Source organism: Notamacropus eugenii, chromosome 5 (genome assembly GCF_028372415.1).
Source record: "Notamacropus eugenii isolate mMacEug1 chromosome 5, mMacEug1.pri_v2, whole genome shotgun sequence".
Taxonomy (NCBI): domain Eukaryota; kingdom Metazoa; phylum Chordata; class Mammalia; order Diprotodontia; family Macropodidae; genus Notamacropus; species Notamacropus eugenii.
This window is the reverse complement of record NC_092876.1, coordinates 315721280-315743446: the sequence shown is the minus strand read 5'-3', so window position 1 is coordinate 315743446 and position 22167 is coordinate 315721280. Positions and strand designations below refer to the sequence as shown.

The window sequence follows — 22167 nt, the reverse complement described above, 5'->3', positions numbered from 1 at the left end:
AATATATAGGCATACACATGCACACACACACACACACAAACACACACACACCCCCTACATCCCTAGCCATTGTTCCATTTCAATGTCTATTGCTGATCTCTGAAAGGTTTTCATCCCTCTCTGTGTAGTGCCCTACCTGGGTCTAGTTTCCCAAGGCCACCATTTAGAACATATCACCCACTCCCCGTCAGATAGTACCTACCCTTTTACTTCCTCATTTTTTCTGGTACGAATACTTACTGAAGCTAATCTGCTAAATTAATTTGTGTTTTGACTTCAAAGAATGACAATGGATTGTTCTTTGTTGTTTTGCTTTGTTGTTTTCTAACCTCTCCAGAGTAAAAGCTTTGTTCATGGTCAGATTTCAGTTTGCTGTTGTTGTTTTTTCAGTCATTTCAGTGATAACTGACTCTTCATGACCCTATTTGGGGTTTTCTTGGCAAAACTATTGGAAGAGTTTGCCATTTCTTTCTCTACCTCATTTTACATATGAGAAACTGAGGCAAACTATATCTAGTGACTTACCCAGGATCACACAGCTAGTAAGTGTCAGAGATCAGATTTGAACTCAGTTCTTCCTGATTCCAGGCCCAGGGCTTGATCCAGTGCACCTGCTAGCTGCCCATATCTTATCCCAAAAGTGAGACTTGGATAGCAGAAATTCTAGGCATTTAGCATAGTGCCCAGGACGCAGTAGGTGGTTAATAAAAGTTTATTGATTATTGTGACAGGCAGAGGTAGGAAATGTTATGAAGTGAATCTTTTAGTACTTCTTCAAATAAGGTGTAAGCAGCAAGTTACTCTGTCAATAATGAGCTAAACTGGTATTTCTATGACTCTTCTGTACTTCCTAAGATTGAGGTTTATGTGAAAAGAACAAAAATCTTACAATTAAAAGAATCCTAGATTTGCACTTAGAAGACATGAATTTGCATCCTAATTCTCTTCTTAATTCCCAGGCAACTTTGGTCAAGACCTTTCAACTATCTGAGCCTTAGTTTCTGCCTCTATAAAATGAGGAAGTTAGAATAGATGATCTCTTAGTTCCCTTTCAGATATAAAGCTTATTATCATGTAAATGTTTAGGGCTTCTTCTTGATGACTGTCTCCCAGTTACTATTTAGATTTTATTTTTTTGTCTTCTAAATATGCACCAACATATGTGTGGGCACAAATTGCATTTCATTTCAATTCATGGACTCAGCAGAAGTCATTTGCAGGTCCGTATCCTCAGGCACAATTCACATTGCTATGCTGCCAATGAAGCAAGTGTCCTGGTATGAATTGGGGAATGCCTTCTCCCTGGAGGCATCTCTTCACCCTATCCAGGTGATAAGGTTTTGTAGAACTCGGTTATTCTGATTATTCATCTGTCATGTCTTTCTTGTAAACTGTGTGTTTCAGGGAAGAGTGTGGCCTTAGGCTATGAGTGGACCTCTGGATAAGATGTGGCAAATGTAATTAAAAAGAATAGAAAGTTGTGTGGGGGGGAGTGTAGGGAATAACACAAGTTCTGTCCTTTCCCATGGGCCCAGTGTCCTCAGCTCTATTCATTCTTTGAGGTTCACAAAGAAAACCTCAAAGGCACAGAAGACACATTTTGCTGAACTGGCACTTAGTGGCTCTGAGGGTAGAATATCAAAGGAAACTATCAGAAAATGACAATGTCATGGCTCAGTTCCTAACTGGATAAAACATACACACACATACACTCTCTCCCTCCTTCCCTCCCTCCCTCTCTCCCTCTTTCTCTCTCTTTCTCTCTCTTTCTCTCTGTCTCTCTGTCTCTCTCTCTCTCTCTCTCTCTCTCTCTCTCTCTCTCTCTCTCTCTCTCTCTCTCTCTCTCTCTCTCTCTCACACACACACACACACACACACACACACACACACCATGAAACTATCTAAGACCTTATCCTGTCTATCTTTTTTCTCTGGTCTTTTCCAGTTCTGTAAAAAATGAATTGAATCAAAATCAGAGTAGAGAGCCCTGCAGAGTGATCACCTGGGGTTGAGACATGGTATCTACAGGGAATCACCATAGGAATGCTTTACAAGTGAAGAACCAAATTAGAAACAGAGACCAAGATAATACTTTGATGCTTAATACAAATTAGTTCGATGAAGTGAGGGCTGATTTTTAAATTATTAACAGATGACTCTAACTCTTCTTCATTTATACTCCAATCTTTAGCAAAATTAGGGTCATTTTTTACACTCATGTTCAATTAATCAATCAACTGATCAACAAGAGTTTATTAACCACCTACTATCTATCAGGCACTGTGCTAAGCACAGGGGATATAAAGACAAAAAAACTCCCTGCCATCCAGAAACTTACATTCTATTGGGGTGAAAATGTCTACATATATATGTGTGTCTGTGTGTGTATACATATACATGCACGTTTATATATCTATTCACATGAAATATGTACACACACATATATGTATATATAATTTATATCCATATATATAATATGTGCAAATTAATTTTACTGGGAGGCACTAGCAGCTGGTGGGATGAGGAATAATTTCATGTAGGAGGTTCTATTTAAACCGAGCTTTTTTGGAAATTAAGGATTCTGAGAAGGTGAGAAGACAAAGGTATGGAAGTCAGTTTATGCTAAGGTAAAGAGATGGGAAATGGAATGTACATGAGTAAGAGTGAGAAGGGGAATGTAGCTAGATTACCAAATATAAAGGGGAGTAATGTATACTTAACGATAGAAAAGTAGGTTTGAATTAAATTGTGAGGCTCTTTAGATGTCAAACAAGAGTATGAATTTGATTCTATAAGTCATATCATGGGAAATCACTAAAGTATAGAAAATGGACAAGTATCGTTGTCAAATCTGTTTACGTAAATCACTTTTGGCAGGTTATAGATGACAGACTGGAAAAGGGAAATAAATATTTGAGTCAGGAATATCAATTATAAGGCAATTGCAATAATCCAGGCAAGATTTTAAGATGCTATTCCTGTGAGTAGACAGAATGGGATAGATGTGACAAATGCTTTGGAAGTAGAATCAATAAAACATGGCAACTAATTGGAAATGGAGAGTGAGAGAGAGTGGGTAGTTGAAAATGATTTCAACACTATGAACATTAATGATTTTAAGTATGGCAGTACTCACAAATGAAGTAAGGAGTTGAGAAGTGTTTTGATTTAAAAAAATCAAATTCTGCTTTGAATACATATTGATTTTGGTATGCTTATGGGAAGGCATGTAGAAATAAATGTCTGATAGGTAGTTTTAATGCAAGTTTGAAAATATAGATATAGGATATAATAGATGGATAAATAGATCTAGGATATATAGATCTAAAAGTCAATTGTAAAAAACCAAATGAACAATTAAATCATTTCCAAATTTTCTGTGATGCATTTCCCAGTCTTTTCTCTCTCTTTCTCCTCCTTTCTTCTTCTTCTTCTCCTTCTTCTTTTCTTCTTCTTCTCTTTCTCCTTCTCCTTCTTCTTCTCCTCTTCTTCTTCCTTCTTCTCCTTTACCTCTTTCTCCATTTTCTCCTCCTCCTCCTCCTCCTCCTCCACCTCCTCCTCCACCTCCTCCTCCTCCTTCTTTCTCTACAATCCTTGATTTTGCTAGGACCTTTGGTACAGGATGAGAAAATCAATGGCAAGCCCTTTCCAGTTCATGATATTATACCAGCTCCTAACCTTCAGGTCATTAGTCATACATGCCAAACTAGAATTTCCCAAGATTATCATGGGCTTAAAAGACCTGGATCTATATTTTCATATGAAAAGCACATATTTTACAATCTTCTGACAGACTAAATCATTTGACCTAAAATCCTGATTTCCAACAAAATAACAGTAAGATTTGAGCAAAAGTACAAGATAAAAGTAGGAAATGCTGTAAAAAGAAGAATATACATGCTCTGTGTTAAGGAGGAGCCTCAGAGATACTTAGTTAACTCCACACCATGCAAAGATTACTCATGTATCAGCTGCATCCCTAAAGCATATAAAGGGATTCCTTACACATTCAGAGATTGCTTTACGCAGGAATTTCAACTGACAAAAAATTAGGAAGCAAAATGTAGGTCAAAAAGTGTTTCTGTGGGGTAAAATGTCTATGAGCTGAAGTTCATATATAGATAAACAACTAAATTCTTAAATATACTCAGAGTCTATTGAGTCATACACACAATTCCATGAAGGGTGAGGAAAGGTGGGAGAAAATTTGGAACTCAAAATTTTATAAAAATGAATCTTATAATATTTTCTTTACATGTAATTAGAAAAAAAGAAAATACTATTAAAAATAAAATTCAAAAACTGTTCCTCACCCCTCTCAAGTTTGATTCTGAAACCTAGGAAATTCAGGTATTAGAACTCTTTCTTCCTCATACTATCAAATAAATGACAAGATACATAGGTTAAGAGGTAGCTAGGTGATTCAATGAACATAGCACTGAACCTGGACTCAGGAGGACATAAATTCAAATTCAGCCTCAGATACGTGATGTTTACTAGCTGGGTGACCTTGGGCAAGGCACTTAACCCCAATTGCCTTGCCTTCCTGCCCTCCAAATGAATAAATAAACAAAAACATTTTTTTAGAAAAGATACATAGATTAAATTTGGAATGTGTCATTCAGATAATATTGATAGTATTTTCTCCAGTGGTTTTCAAAGCATTGTGGGGGTCTTTGTTTTATAGACTAATCTACAAAGTAAGATTTTTACCTAGTAAGGTCATAGTTCCTCCAGACCTTCCTTTTAAAATTTTCTCAGCTCAGTTTATCTAGAAATTAGCTCAGGAAATATTTTTGACTGATAGTGATTTCCTTTTATATAATAATAGCTTGCATTTACATAGCACTCTAAGGATTCCAAGGTGATTTTACACATTGACTCATTTTATCCTTGTAACAACATGGTAAGGTAGTTGAGATTATTATACCTGTTTGATAGATTAGATAATTGAGATACAGAAAGACAACTTACCAGGGTTATACAGTTAGTAAATAACTAAGGAACAACTTGAATCCAGATGTTATTTTCTACATTCTACAGTTTCTACATTCTAGCTACTGAGCCACCTAGTAAACTCCAAAGCATGACTTTATACAATACAAGGAACTAAATTTTCAAATAAAATTTTGTCCAGAGCCACAAATGAATAATAAATAGAGAAAGTTTGTTTAAAATTTCATTCTGAATTGAAAAGAAAAGTTGTGATAAGACTTTGTCCTAGAATATCATATAAGGCTTTCCATTCTCCTGGAATGCACCAATTATATTGCACCCTGAATAACATTAGAGGCCAGACAAAACTGCCTAGCATAGACAGGAGAAGCAAATTGAAGATCTTCTTTGCAAAACAAATGCCTGAAGATGCCCAAGTGAAATGATGACTAAAAAAGGATGTGATGGTAGTTGACAAAATTACCAAGGATGAGCAGATGGCGAACAAGGATTCAAGAATATCAGAATGCTAGAAATTATACTTGAAACAGAATATTTTTAAATGTTAGGGAGTAGTACATTTATAGAACTGATTACCCCCAATAGGTAGAACCAGATGAAAATTTAAATAGATTCTATACCCAAATAATCAAAAATTCTGAATTCTACACTTGGAGAATTCCTAATGTGGGAGATTCCCCTTCACTAAAGGATGACTTATTAGGGAAATCACTGGGGATTTGCTTGGGGTACACAGAGATTAAGTCACTTGCTCAGGCTTATTCAGCAGAGGCCTCTAGGTAGTCAAGAAAAGTAGGTAGCATACACTTGCCTACTAGGCCTTGAGTCAGAAGAACTGAGGTCAAATCTTACCCCAAAAACTTACTAGCTGTGTAACCCTGGGTAAGTAATTTCATTTCTCAGAAAGGATTCTGAGAAGATAGCAGAGTAGGTCAGAAAATTCTAAGCTGTCAAGATTTTCTAACACAAAAGAGTTAAAATAACATCTTAGGGACAACAAAGTGTGGGTGGAGAGTAAGAAGAAGAGGGACACAACCAGGGTCTTCCTGGGACAATTTGAGATCAAAAGAAAAATCCTAGGACAAGGTTTGGTTCCTGTGAAGAGCAAATACTTCCATGTTTGATTCCTTGTAACAACAAGCAGCAAGCCCTGGAATTAGCTCCTTTTAGAGGTTGCCTTGGCCCTAGCCACAGGAACTTTTACCCCAGGGACAGTGAGGGGAGTTGGGAGTTTGAACCCAGGAAAATTGAGGAAACCTCAGAGGGGAAAGAAGAAACCAGCACACACCTGGTGAGTGAGGAAGCAGTGGGGTAGAAAGTCCCTGGCAGTGAGCACTTCACAAGAGGTTGGAGGTTTTACTTTGGTTCCAGGCAGGAACATTTCCAGATTGATCCTTCTCACCTCTCTAATAAAAGAAAGACAAATCTACTTCACAATTATTTTGTATGTGCCTTATTTTCCAAATAGAGTATAAGCTCCTTGGAGGTAGTGAGTATCTCATTTTTCTTTTTATCTCCTTCTGCCCCTAGAACAATGACTTGCAGATAAAAGGCACATATTTGTAGAATGTTCACAAAATGAATGATGGAAATTTTTATTTCTGATTTACCAACATATATTTATACTCTAATTACATATACATATGTATGCGTATATTATGAATATACACATTTGTTATGCAATACCATAAATCTATAATCTACTTTTTCAAAATACTTTTCTGTATATTAATCATTGATTCTTGGATGACACCTTCACTTTCATTAAATCGAGCGCCCTGATTTGCCAGATGAGGAAACTGAAGTTGTGACTGCCTAACATCGCATCATAAATAAATAATTAAATAAACCGCATAAAAGACACATAATAAATCAACAGCAGCTCTAAGATCAGAGGTCAGGTCTCTTGTAATGGTCTCTCCATATTAAATTCAGAAGAAATAAAATGGTAGGGACTTACGGAGGGAGAAGAGCACAAGGAAAGGGGATAGAAGGGTGTTTAGATTTATGGAAAATAATAAATTCTAGCTCCTGAGCCACCTAGTAAACTCCAAAGCATGACTATATACAATCCAAGGAACAAAATTTTCAAAAATAAATTTTTTTCCAGAGCCATGAGGAGAATGAGGGAATAGGTAAAAGGGGGTACAGGAGGGTGTTTAGATTTATGGGAATGGGAAAATAGGGGAGGGATCCTTGGAGGGGAGTAGGCAAGTAATAGGAGGGTGAGGTAGTGGGAAGAAGTAGAGGAAGCAGGAGGGATAGGAAATAAGAGATATGCACAAATATAAAAACAAAGATCATGAGTGGAATATTTTGGGAAAGTATATGTCTATGTGTATGTATATATCTATAACTATAGAGAAATATCCAAACTTTATCGTAGACTGCTGGGGGATGGGAGAAGGGGATAAAGAACAAAGTAAAAAAGCACACAGCAAAGAACAAACGAAAACTCACAGGAAGTAAAGATGGACAATTTTTAACACAATGTGCTTTATTTAACATGCAGTCTTCCTGAAATGAAAATTTATTGTTACCTACTTTGAATCCTGTCTTATGTTCTGTTATGCACGTGTTTTTTTTCTTCCTAACTTTGCATTTAAGTTCCAATATTTAAGTTATGATATGTTTTTGTTTCTTTTCTCTATTATGTATCTGTGTTCTGGCATTTGAGTCTAAAATATTTTTTTTAAGTTATTTCATATCTCTTGCCCTCAATTTCCTCATCTGTAAAATGGATATAAAACTAGCACCTCTTTCTCAGGGTTGTTATGAGGATCAAATGAGACAACATGAAATGCTTTGCAAAATGTAAAGGGCTTAATAAATGTACCGGTTAGTAGTAGTAGTAACAGTAACAGCAGCAGCTGTAATTGTAGTAGTAGTAAGTAGGCATCTGAACTGAGATTTGAACTCCGATATTCTTGACTTGAAGCTAAGCATTTTATGCACCATAGCCAAGCTGACAGTACAAATGAGTTAAATAGGGACAATATATCAAATCATTTTGATAATAGATTAAGAGAAACTTGGGATGAGTGTGTTAATTTAAAAGAAGAAAACTATAATCTTGTTCATAGGCATACTCCTTCCCCCTACAATTCCCCGTTTCCCCAATCCCCCTGGCCCCGTCACACACCCACAGTTTCTAAAGGCTTGGTCTAGAAATCAATTCTCATACTGTCTCTCATGCATTTTCAACTTCTCCTTAACTGATTCCTCATCTGTTTGCAAAACTAATCAATTCCCTCAATCCTTAAAAAAAAGTTATTTTCACTAATCCAGTCACTGCTCCATTTCTCTTTCATCATCAAACTTCTTGAAAAAAGGTGTTTATCTGACATCTACGTCCCAGAATTAAATGATTTTTGAGTTGCAATGGCCACTTAATATAACCCATACCTGCAAAAATAATCCCTACAACATAATCTAGTAAGAGATCATTCAGCATCTGCTTAAAGACCTCTAACCATAGGGAACTAATTTCTCCCTTCTCCAACTCATTTCCTTCAACTTTTGGATAACTTAATCAATAGGAAGTTTTCTCTCAAATCGGGTCTAAGTTTATCTCACTTCAGCTTCCACCAAATGATTGTGGTGAACAGATGTTGATTCAAAAAGGACAATTCTAGCCACTTCTTTCCACATGAGATAGTCCATGAGGTACTTGAAGATAGCTATCATGTACCACTGCATCTTCTTCTCTGGGCTTAACCTCTCTAGCTCCTTCCTCCTTAAGGTGATGGACTTGAGATCCTTCACACTGCTCCTTGTAACTCTCTTTATACGATCCAGCTTATTGCCTTTTTTTCATTCTCTAGTTACTCATCTTTACTTCTTATGGTTTATGTTTAACAAGAATCTATCCTAGTTCAATCAATCTAGAAGGAAATAAGCATTTACAGAGTACTATATGTAAGGCTCCGTGCTAAATGCTTTACAAATATATCATTGGGAGATAGGTGTTGTTATTAAGAAATGGAGGCAGACAGAAGTTAAATGATTTGCCTGGGGTCATACAGCTTATGCCTGAGGCTGGATTTGAACTAAGGTCATCCTGACTTATTTATCATTCCTCCATTTTAATGTTATTCTTCATTTTTCCCTTTCCTTCACCATTTATATTCAATCTGGTACTAAGTCCTATTGATCCTGACTTCAAAATATCTCCATATGATTCCTCTCCTACATTTTCACTACTTTAGTACATTCCCCTTTTTAACCAACTCCCCAAATTACTGGAATAACCTCCTGATAGATCTTTCCTTATGATACACTCCTGCCAATCTATTTTTCATTCTCACAGTGACTTGGTACTTCTTGATCCATCATTATTTTATCAGAGTTTTACCCTTGTTTAGGATTTGGATTTAAATTTCACTTCTTAGTGGAATAATTCAATTCCACCCTTTTTTCTTCTCTTTATCCACTTGACTCTTTGCCCTTTCATTTTTGATACCTTACTAAATCCCTAATGTGAATATATCCAACATCTGTCTCCTTCTGTCAGAAGCTGTTGAACTGAGGGGGTGGAAATTGTACAACTAGTCTGTAATTCTACAGAAATTGCACAATATATCTCACAAATTTGCATTATCCAATCTCATCTAAGCCCTGATAATTCTTTTGCTGTTGTTGTTAAGTTGATTTATTCATGTCCCACTCTTCCTGAACCCATTTGGGATTTTCTTAGCAGAGATATTAGCAAAAAGGATTAGCTGATTTACACAGCTAGTAAGTATCTGAGAATAGATTTGAATTCAGGTCCTTCAGGTTCTGCTCAACTTCAGGGCCAGTCCTCCACCCACTGTGCAACTTTTACTCTTCCCTGATTCTTTATCCCATTCTTTGTTCCAAATCTTCTCTTCTATCCTCAAGCCTCAAAACACATCGCCCCCAAAGATCTCAGGTGATTTTTTTGCCTCAAACTTTATCTGTAAACACTTCTTCCCTCTTCCTCATCTCATAATTCCTTGATCTTCCTCTCTACCACAGAGGTTATTAACTGTATTTTGTGTCATGGACCTCTGTGTCAGCATGGTGAAACTCACTGATCCCTTCTCAGAATAATATTTTTTTAAATAATTGAAGGAAATAATAAGTTTCAATTAGAAGTTACTAAAAAAAATTATCTTTTTTTCTGCAAAAATTCATGAGCCCTCTTGACTGTCTAAGTTAAGAATAGCTGCAGTATCATTTCCTGACTAACTCTAATTTCTGATGAAGAGGTGGCCCCTCTTCTCACAAAGAACAACCACTCCACATGCACTCTTAATTCTCCTCCATATTCTCTAGCAGACTGACCTTCCCCCACTATCTATCTTCTTTCTATAATCATCAGTCTAAACCTATTTACTCTTTCCCTGCTTCCTACAAATATGTCCATGACTCATTCATTCTTTAGGAGGAAATAATCCTTCACTAAGTCTTACTATTCTTGCTATTGTCCTTTATTTCTCTTCCTCTTCTAGCCACACTCCTGAAAAAATCCATCTATTCTCGACTTTTACATTTCCTTTCACTCCCTAAGCTGCTGAAAGCAGACTGCTGACCTCATCGCTCTGCTGAAATAGCTCTCTCCAAAGTAACCAACATTCTCCCAATCACAAACATAAATAGCCTCATATTCTGTGATCTTTGTATTGCATTTGCCAATATTGAATACTCTCCTGAATGCTTTGTCCTATCTGAGTTTTCATGGTAACATTTTCTCTTGGTTCTCCTTCCTCCTATTTGACTCCTTTAATACATGAAGTGATGTCATTTCTACTAACTATGGGTATATTCCAAGATTCTATGCTGAGTCCTTTTCTTTTTTTTTTTTTTTCTGTACACTTGGTGACTTCATCAGCTCCCATTTTTTCAACTTCAAACTCTATGAAGATGACTCCCAGATCTACATATCCTAATCTTTACAAGTTTTAGTCCCATATCACCATATTCCAAATAGATTTTCCTGTGGTGCAGTGGATAAAGTGGCAGTCCTGGAGTCAGGAAGACTTATCTTCCTGAGTTCAAACCTGGCCTTAGACACTTACTAGCTATGTGATCTTGGCAAGTCACTTAACCCCATTTGCCTCAGTGTCCTCATCTGTAAATTCAGTTAGAGAAGGAAATGCCAAACCATTCCAGTATATTTGTCAAGAAAACCCCCATATGGGATCATGAAGAGTTCCATATGACTCAGCATTTATTTCCCACTTCAACAAATATTCTACACTCTCAGTCTTCCCTGTTATTCTCAAGGGCACAACTATTCCAGGTTCATAATCCTATTGTTATCAGTTAATACTTCACTCTCACCTATCTCATATATTCAGGCAATTATTTCTTTCTCCACTCTTTTTTTTTCCTATTCATCCCCTCTTCTCTCCTCACATATCTACCATCTTAGTTTCATATATAAAGTGCATATATACATAAACTTGATTTTGCCATCACCCATACCTGTACGACCTCCACATTCAAGAATTATGAAATCCCTTTATCCAAAAATATTCTAATGGCTTTTCATCTTTCCTTCCACCTTCCATTTTATAATCCTATTCTTCATCCACACCATGGCCTCCAGTCCCTTGACCCCTCAATTCTCTCCCAGGCTACCTCTCCTAAACTAGCTACTCTCCCTTCTTCTCCCCATCTTGTCTCCTTGGTTAATCAGTACAACTCGATATTGTCTTCCTCTTTTGAATCTCTAGCCCTTTTATCACATTGCCAATTAAGCCCAATCAATCCTCAAGTTTGTATCGCTCCTACCATTTATTAACTTTGTTCCTACATACATGCTACTGAATGAAGGTGGAGAAAATAACATAACTGTTCTGACTGCATTCAGGCCAAATTTATGTTACATAATCTCAGCTGGGCACTCACTGCTCCTAGGCAGTTACACTATACTTTTCTTATCAATTCACTATCCCACTCTCCACAGTGATTCTTCCAAATCCTTTCATTCCCCCTTCAGGCCTCACATGGCTCCCCTGACCCCTACTCTCTCAATTGAAAATCTTGCCCTATATTTTAAAGAAAAAATTCAGTCCATGCATCATGAATTTCCTTTTTCCCTCTCTTGTCACTCAGGTTCCTTCTGCCATTATGCCCTCTTTTACCCTTGTTTCACAATGATGAAACTGACTTACTCCTCACCAAGATTTACTCCTGTGATTTTTGCTTTGTTTTGTTTTTTGTTAAATTTTATTTTTAATTTCTGGAATAAAACAAACATTTCCATAAAATAGTACAATAAAAAAAAGATTACTGTACATGAAACCACAGATCTCCCATGTACAACTTGCTATTCCTTTAAAATACAGAACAAAATTATTGTGTGAATTTCTTTTCTTATTCTTCCCTCCTCGCCCCACCCCCCCACTCTAGCACAAATAGACATACACACATTCATATATGTATACATATACATATACACACATATGTAAAATTATTATTTTGTATATACTTTTATTTTTCAGATCTTTCTCTGGATGCAAATAGTAGCTTTCTTCACATATCCTTTATAGTTACCTTTGGTATTTATAATAGTCAAAATTACTTATTTGTTCAAAGGTGCTCTTAAAGCAAAATTGCTGTTAACAGTATACAATATTCTCTTGGTTCTTCTCATATCACTCTTCATTATTTTGTTCCATCCCATTTCCTCCAACAGATTGACCCCTCTGTCATCTTTACTCTTTTACTTATTTTCAAACAATCTCTCTCTCTCCACTAGCTTATTTCATATTTCCTACAAACATACTCATGACTCTCCAATCCCGACAAAAAAAAAAATCACCTGATCCTTCCATCCCTGATAAGTACTATCATATATGTAGCTAAATATCCATTGTACCTTTGTAGCTATATGCCCTTTATAGCTACACTCCTTAGAAAGGCCATTTATATTAAATGCCTCCATTTTTTTCTCCTCTTACTCTGTTCCTAACCCCTTACAATATGGTTTTCATCTTTTTCTTCCTCCAAAACTTCCCGTCCCAAAATTACTAATGATCTTTTATTTCTCTAAATTGCCAAATCCAATGGCCTTTCTCAACCCTCATTCTCTTTGATCTCTCTACATCCTTTTACACTGTTGATCACTCTCTCCTCCTTCATATCCTCTTCTAGGATTTTGGGATACTACTGTCTTTTTTTTTTCCTACTCATCTGCCCTACTCATCAAGCCATTGTGGGTATCCCTCAGAGTTCTGTCATGGGCCCTCTTCTCCTTTCCCTCTATACTATTTCATTCAGTGATCTTATCAACTCTGATTGATATAATTACCATTTCTAGACAGATAATTTTCAAATCTACTTTTCCTGTCACAATCTCTCTGCTGACTTCCAATGCCACATTTCCAATTGCCTTTCAGACATTTTGAACTGGATATTTAGAAGACATCTTAAACAAAATATGTCCAAAAGGAAACTTATTACCTTTCTTTCTAAACTTGCCCCCTCTTCTACTTTCTCTATTACTAGAGAGGGCAACACTATTTTCCTAGTCCTTCAGGTTTTAAATCTAGGAGTCATCCTGGATTCTTCACTATCTCTTACTCCTTTCATAGCCAATGTGCTACAAAGACCAGTCAAAATCATCTTTCCATATCTCTTGTATATGCCCCCTTCTCTCTTCTGACCTTGCCACCACTCTAGTGCAGTCCCTCTTCATCTCGTGCCTTGATTATTATCAATAAACTGCTATTAGTTCTACCTCCCTCAAGTCTCTTCCACACTCCCTGTCCATCCTCCATTCAGTCACTAAAGTGAGTTTTCCAAAATGAAGGTCCAATCATATCACTATCACCACCACCCCACTCAATAAACTCCAGTGGCTCCCTATTGCCTTTTTTGATATTCAAAGTCTTTTATAGCCTAGTCTCCTCCTACCTTACCTAGCTTCTTACACCTTATTTTCTGCTACTTCCTCTTCAATTCAGTGATGCTGGCTTCCTGCCAGTTCCATGAACAAGACACTCCCTCTCTCAGCTCTGGGCATTCTCTCTGGTTGTCCCCTATTCCTGGAATGCTCATCTGACTCTGCAGCTACTGAATTCTTTTAGGTCTCAACTAAAACCTCACCTTCCACAAAAGGCCCTCTTAATTCCTGTGCCTTTTCTCTGCTAATTATCTCCTATTTATCTTGTATGTAGTTTGCTTTGTTTATATTTGTTTTTATGTGGTCTTTCTCGTTTTTTAGATGATAAGCTCTTTGAGCTATTCTTTGCTTCTTTTTGTATCCCTAGAATTTAGCAGAGTGCCTGAAACATTATAGGTACTTAATAACTGTTTATCAATTAATTGAACGATAATTCATAACTTCCTTACCTCTCACCTGGACTACCAAAATAGTCTTTTATTTGGCTTTCTTGTTTTAAGTCTTTCTCCTCTGCAATCCATTCTCCACACATGCCACTAAACTAATTTTCATTAAGAACAGGTCTGATTATGTGACTGCCTAATTCAATAAATCCTAGTGACTCCACATTATCTCTAGACTCAGATAAAATTCTTCTCTTTAAAATTTAAATCTCTTTACATCTTGGCCCCTTTCAACCTTTTTAATCTTCATATATTTAACTCTTCCTCTTTAGATTTTATGATACAACAATACTATCTTCACTTTTGCACCTAAAGCATTCTGTCTATTCTCTCCATGCCCTTGTACCAACTCTCCTCCATGCTTAGAATTGAGTGCCTTTTTATCTTTGCTCTTAGAAATGCTCCTTTTCTTCAAAATTCCACATAAGTAATACCTTCTACATGAATTCTTTTCCTGGTCTTTCCCAACTGCTACAATTCTTCCAAAAACAAACAAAAAAACCTGCCTTGCATTCACTTTGTATGTATTTAAGTATACTTATGTATATACATGTTATCTCCTATTAGACTATAATCTGCTTGAGGGCAAGGAATAATTTCACTTTGTTCTTTGTAATTCCTAGCACACAAATAAATGTTTGTGACACATTGAATAGTCTCTCTCCTCTTTTTCTCTTTCAGTTCCAACTTGTTCTCTGAATCACAACCAGAGTAAGCTTCCTTATTTATAGAACTGACTACATGTCTCCTTTGCACTAAAGATTTCATTGGTTCCCCATTATCTTCAGGATAAAGTTCAAGTGCCTTAAGCTGGAAAATAAGTGGCCCAATGTATGCAGGACTGGGCCTGAAGTCAGGAACACCTCAGTACAAATCCAGTCTCAGATACTTATTAGCTGTGTAACCCTAGGAAAATCCTTTAACCTCTGTTTGTTCAGTTTCCTCGGTTGTAAAATGGAGATATTAATAGTACCTACCTCTCAGGGTAGTTGTGAGGATTCACTGCATTAATTTTTGTAAAGTGCTTACCATAGCGACTAGCACATAGTAGGAACTTAGTAATTTTTTTCACTGCTTACTTCTATTTAAGGTCCTGCACAAGAACATATCAGCCTGTCTTTTCAATTTTATCTTCCACTGCTTACCACCATTCATAATCTTAAGACTGATCCACTGCCATCTATACAAACACCTGTGCTTTCCATGCCTTTGCCATTTTTCTCACTGATTTCTATTTCTACCTCTCCCTTCATAGCTCATAGAATTCCCACCTATCCGTAAAGTCTAACTTATATGTTACCTCCTCTAGAAACCTTCCCTTCATCAACAACCTGCCTTAGTAAGTAATGAAACTTCCTCCTTTTCTGAATTCAAAAGCAATTCATTAACATTGCTCTTAGGCACTTTTTGTGTATTATCTTGTACTATACACACTGATGCTGGAGTTACTTGCCTACCTGTATGTCATATCTGCCTTTTGCACTATAAACTCCATAAAAGCAGAGACCATGTCATGTAAACCGTTTTATCTCTCCAGAATGCTTTACATATTGCAGACCTTAAAAATTACTTGCAGACTTTTAATACAATAGGATTGATAATTGCATATTCCAACATATTCTTTTATACACTCAGAAGCTACAGAATTTTGGGTTGGATAGACCATGGTGGTGAATGCTGACATTCACTGCTGGGTTTTCATTTGGCCAGAGCTATGCATTCCTTGATTAGGATACTGAGACACAGAATCATTTTAATAGGAGCACCAAAGCAATAGAAGTCAGTATTCCAGTGTATATTCTATAGTATAGTAAATATATCACATTCCATTGTCATGAATCCCAGTTTTTAGCTCCCGAAATCTGCTAAATTGAAAAATAGTGAAATAAGGCTACATTGACTTGGAAAGGAAGACACTAAAAGCTTTAAGTAAAGTTGCTTGTTACCCCTTTGTAGTAGTCACAATGACAAAAATGATACTACTCTGAATTTATGGAAACCTTTATAAACTTCAAAGCAATTTGACAGAAGTTATGCTATATGATCCAGTAAGACTTTCAAATATTTAGAGCCAGAAGGGATATTATGTGCTCATTATTATTTCCACCTGGTAAGTGAGAAACATGAAGTGCTAAGTTAAATGATGTGCCCAAAATAAGAAAGTGATAGATTTAGAGGCTTTTTAGACTGACCTCGTTGTACAGAAGAGGAAGCCAAGGCCCAAAAGCAATAAATGACTTTCCCAAGTAAGAGGGTAACCATCAGAGTCAGGATTTAAACCAAGTCCTCTGATCTAAACCAGGGTCCTTCCATCCACACTGAGTACCTACACCTGACAAGGCAGACTTTCCTCTGCTCACTTTTATGATTGTGACTTGGGTACTAGGAAAGTAGGTTTAATATTTCTGCCCCAAAGGGCTAAATGGACAACCAGTAAAGAAAAAACTGAGATGCAGGGAACTTACTGGGGGTGTTCAGCAGACGAGATTTCTTGCAATGGTAAATGGCCTCCTGCTCACAGTACTCGGCACTGTTGATCATCGCCTCCAGCTGCTCCATGCTGCCACTGTAGTTGAAGTACATGACATAGGGCCTCAGGTGATGTGCCCCTCGCACCCGAGTGAGCTCTGTGTTGTTATGCTGCACGGCAGTCCAGATCTTGTCCTCTGTTCAATGCAACACAACAGAAGGGGATGTTACAAAGCAAAGCAGCAAGACAGCACAGGCCCCCAAGCAATAACAATCAATCATTCATTCAATAAGTGTTTATTCCTGAATTGTCACTTTGCCTCCAGTTCTCTGCTAGGGCATGTGGGGGATACAGGAAGAGGAAGGCATGTCTCCCTACCCCTCCAATCTTACTCCTGCCCCTCTACCAACACACATTCAGAGGCTTGCTGTGCACTGGTATTGCCAAGATTTACTTATAAAATAGAAAATTTAGCAATGAGTTCAACAGTTTGGGCTAGAAATTACATACCATCAGAATTCACAGGATGGAGAGTATATAAAATAAGCTATTTTTGCCTAGAATTCCTTTCATTTAAAGTTGGAGGATATATGTGAAGGGCGTGTATGATTGTTAAAATTCTAAAGTGTGTATCATGGAGTTTTAGCTTCTCCAAACTAGTGGTTTCTATGCTACCCTGTAATTCGCCTCCACTGAAAATGTATTTTGCAATATCCTATTGGAAAAAAATTAAGTTTCGAAAGGGATTTTTAATAATTTCTTTTAAAATACCCTACACCAAGGAGGACAAAGTCACAAAATGTGCAACTTTATAGCTCATCATGTTTAGCTATATAAACCTGTACAAAATATTCCCCAAACTAAATATCTAGTGCATATCACAAAACAAATCCCCTTATTATTGAACTGGAAATGAATGATTTATTATGACTGGCTCGTTGCCAAATGGAATCAGTGAACACAAAGTTGTCAGGTAGATATTTTGTAACAAAGTCAAAGGGATTATGGAAACCTCTATATTCCTCATGTTTCATATTCAATATTATCCTAAAGGTCAAAATATATGTTGAACTGGCAGATGCGAGTTTCTAAGTTTGCTCTTTTGCATTAGCTGTTTGTCAGTATGCTGTCTGGCACATAGCAGCTTTGGAGAAGTACTACTTTTAGAGAAATCAGGTATAGAGACCTCCATTTTCTCTTCAGGACTAGAAATATTTAACAATTCACCATATATTCATGGAACATCTACTATGGAACAATGAATATGGATTGTTAGGTTACAAAAAGAATAAGACAAAATGCCAAAGAGATTTTTCCCTTCAGAACAGGTACTATGTTAAAATGTTTGCCTCTTGAATCCTTTAGGATAGGTATGCCTTCTATTTTATGGAACATGATTTCAGTGTTTTAATTTTTAATTTAAAAATTCTGCTTGTTTCACAGATTTTGCTGCTCAAAGTACTGTGGTCTTTCAGTTTAGAGGGAATCTGTAAGTCCAATTAAAATATACTCAAGGAGAGATAAAGAGAGAACCTGGTGGGGTATATCAAATTCAACCTTTTATATGTGTTATACAAGTGAAATAAGGTGATAAATAAACACCAAAGGCAGCTTGAAAAGAGGAATTGCACCCTAAGAGGGCTACTTATTATCCTACTCTCCTCTTCCTCAGACACTTGACACTCACTAGTTGTGTGACCTTGGGCAAGTCACTTAACCTCAGTTGCCTCATCCTGGGTCATCTCCAGTCATCCTGATGAATATCTGGTCACTGGATTTAGATAGCTCTGGAGAATTGAGGCTGGTGACCTGCACAGCCCTCCCTCACTCAAAACAAAGTCAAGTGCAAGTCATGTCATCATTTCTCTGATGGCTTGGTCTTCTTTGGCAATGAAGGATGAACACACACACACACCATTAAAAGTATAACCATCTCAGTCATTCAGGCTCACAACATAGGTGGTACCCTCAATCCCTCACCCTTTATCATATCCCCATATCTAATTTGTTACCAAGACATGCTGATTTAACTTTCTTAATATGTCTCACAAATGGCTGATTTAACTTTTTTAATATGTCTCACAAATGGCACCTTCTCTCTGCTGTCTGCCATCATCCCGGTGCAGATCTTACTCCTGGAATATTGCAATAGTCTGCTTATTGGTCTCCTGGCCATGAGTTCCTCCCCACATCATTCCCTCCTCCACTCAGCTGTGAAAGAGATCTTCCTAAAGCAGAGATCTGACTATATCTACCTCCTTCTTCAATGAACTCCAGTATCTTCCTATCACCTCCAAGATTAAATATAAAACTCTCTTTGTCATTCAAACCTCTTTATCACACACACACACACACACACACACACACACACACACACACACACACACACACCCTCACATCTTCTCAGTCTTCTTACACTTGACACCCCACCATATACTCTGTGCTCTAGCAATCCTGCCTCATGTTCTTGTTCCTCAAACAACACTCTCCATTTCCTGACAGGGCATTATCTCTGGTTATCCGTCATGCATAGAATGCTTTCCCTCCTTATCTCTACCCCCTCATGGTTTCCCTGGTTTCCTTCAAATTCTAGCTAAAATTCCTCCTTCTTCAGGAAGCCTTTCCTAATCAATGTTAATTCTATTGTCTTTCCTTGATTATTTCCAATTTATCCTTTCTATCACGTTTTTACATAGTTATTTGTCCATATGTTCATACGTAATCATTTGCATGTTATCTTCTCCATTAAACTGCAAGTACCTTGAGAGTAGGGATTGTCCCTTACCTATCTTTGTTTCCTCAGCAATGTGCCTGACGTATAGTCAACACTTAAAAAATATTTACATTTTTACCTTTTTAACTGTCATTCCCAGATAGCCAATCCCTGCAATTCTTTTATATTCTGAAAATTATTGGGAAAAACACCTCCACTGGGGAACCAGTCGGCAAACTAAATGAACTAAGAACAGTCTAGAGTAGTCATGGCATCATAGATTTAAAGCTATAAGTAGTCTTAAAAACCATCAAGTCCAATACAAATAATTATACAAGCTTAGACTAGTCAGTTTTTTCCAGAAATTTGATGTTTTGTGACAGGTTGTTCTCTGAGATGCTTTGAGGAAGCAAAATGAGATATAAAACAAAGAAAGATCTGATTATGTAATGGAAATCTCTAACATCCAATATTAGTACGCAGAAAAATGTAATAATTCTCACATCACTATCACTCTCATTCAATTTTCCAAGCAAGGGAAAATCCCCAAATAATGTTATTAATCACTATTCTTCATAGATCTTTAGAAATACAAGTGACCACGGACATCATCCACTCCAATACCTTCATACTGCAAATGAGCTAATTGGGAAGCAAGGAAGGAAAATCGATTATAAAAACCAGTTGTCAGAGATGGAAATCAGTCAGCTGATTAGCACTAAAGCCCTTACTAGATACCAGTCACTGTTTTTTTTCTAATAGTTGCCTTTTTAATCTTTGCTTAAATTATGATAGGAGAAAAAAATAAACCAAAAAAACAAACAAACAACAGCAAACAGCTCCTGTTCTCAAGGAGTTTAAATTATAATCTAAGGAGAAACAGGTAAAGATTTTGACAAATATAAAATTTATAGAGTAGAAAGAAGACAGTTGTAGTCGAGAGTGGACGATCAGGGAAGGGGCTTGAAAAAAACATTTCCTACAGTAGTAGGATTTGACTTTTCTTTATGATTAAATTTATCCTTTTAATTGTACATTTGGAAATTTTGTCAGGTTAAGTGTATTTTCTATAAAGAATTCATTTGTTTCACCTTTTATAGAAATCGGGACATTTGTCAATTTCCAGTATTTGGGCCTTTAATACCTCACATTAATACCTATGATGATCAAAGATCATTGACGTTTATTTGGACATCACATCTACAAGCTGCTTGTTACTTTCCCCCCACCTCTTTTATTTCAAGCTTAGGGTTTTATATTCATATCTCTTAAATTTAGTCATGTTAGACTGGGCCCATTGTTCTGGGCCATTGTCAAGAGCTTTGGAATTCTGCTTTTGTCATTTAACATATTAACTATCCCTCCCTCCTATGATACCTAGGGGCTCTCAGAGACTGAGACTAACAGCCTTATCACCATCGTCTTGGATAAATTAAAAACTCATATCCCATTACCAGGAAAAATTAGAATATAAAGTCCTTGTGGGTAAGGAATCTTTCCATTTTGACTTTATATTCCTAGTACTAAATACATCTGGCACCACACAAAGTATGTAGTTTATAATGTTAGTTGACTGACTTTTCAAAATTCCTGAAACAAAATTCACCTAATTTTCAGGACTGACCATGTCACTAACCTGCCCAATAAGGTTTAATAATTTCCTTTTGCCTCTAGGATAAAATACGTAGTCTCCCTTTCACAAGTTGACTCAAACTTATCTTTTCAGCCTGATTATATATTAGTGCCTCTCACTCCTACTTCATTCCCGCCAAGATGGCTTACTTTATGTTTCTGTTACATCATAGCACAACTCCTGTTTCTGTGCCTTTTCTAGTCTCTGCCAAATGCCTAGAATGATTTTCCTTCTCACTTCCTATTCTTGGAAACTTTAGGTTCCTCCAAGTCTCATCTTGAGTCTTGTACTAAAGTCATCTACTAAAAAAGTCGTCTAATAAATAAAAAAGAACTTTCCTACTCGATTCTCCTAGTTCATATACATGCTCTTAGTTCAAGCTCCTCCTTTTATCTATTACTGCCATTTATCCACATAAATAAAATGCAAACTCTATATGTTATATATACACAATATATGGGTATCAATAATATGCACTATGTATATGTATATGTAGTTTATTTTTATGTATTTTATATTTACTTATTTATGTGTATAATGTTTCTTTACAAGAAGCACCAGAAATAGTTTTGTTTTGTTTGTTTGTTTATTTTCTGTCCCCAATGGCTGACCCTTAATAGGTACTTAAAAAATGTTGGTTAAGTGGTTGATTTACTAAATTAGTTAATGAATGAAATCAGAACAGATTATTAACATTGCTGAAGAAGTATATTTCATTTTATATGGTATAGTATAATGTGAATTTTATGTTTTGCTAGAATTTGATTATATCTACAATAATGATTATTTACATAGTTTTTGCATTTTGGCTGGTTTTCATATTCTGTTTCAAATTCTAAATTACTAGACTTTAAAAAAAAATATGATATAAACAAAGAATGGATAAGCAGCATAACAGTGGTAAAATGATCTAAGGGGATTCAAGAACTATGAGGTACACATTTATCTCCAAAACTTATTAGCCTGATAACTACAGTCGAAAAAATATTTCCTTCCCACTCTAAAGAAACAAGCAAATATCAAGACTGATGTTATGTGGTAACATACATGATCTCTAACTGATGTTGCAGATATCCA

General features: G+C 36.5%; 1 protein-coding gene across 1 annotated transcript in view; it reads right to left on the bottom strand.

Annotated features, from left to right (window-relative positions):
* Positions 1–22167, bottom strand: part of CNTNAP5 (contactin associated protein family member 5) — a 951365-nt gene that overhangs the window by 313874 nt on the left and 615324 nt on the right. Inside the window, exon 13 of the mRNA XM_072613412.1 lies at positions 16740–16940. Coding sequence (XP_072469513.1) covers positions 16740–16940 — 201 coding nt within the window. The remainder of the gene's footprint in view (positions 1–16739; positions 16941–22167) is intronic.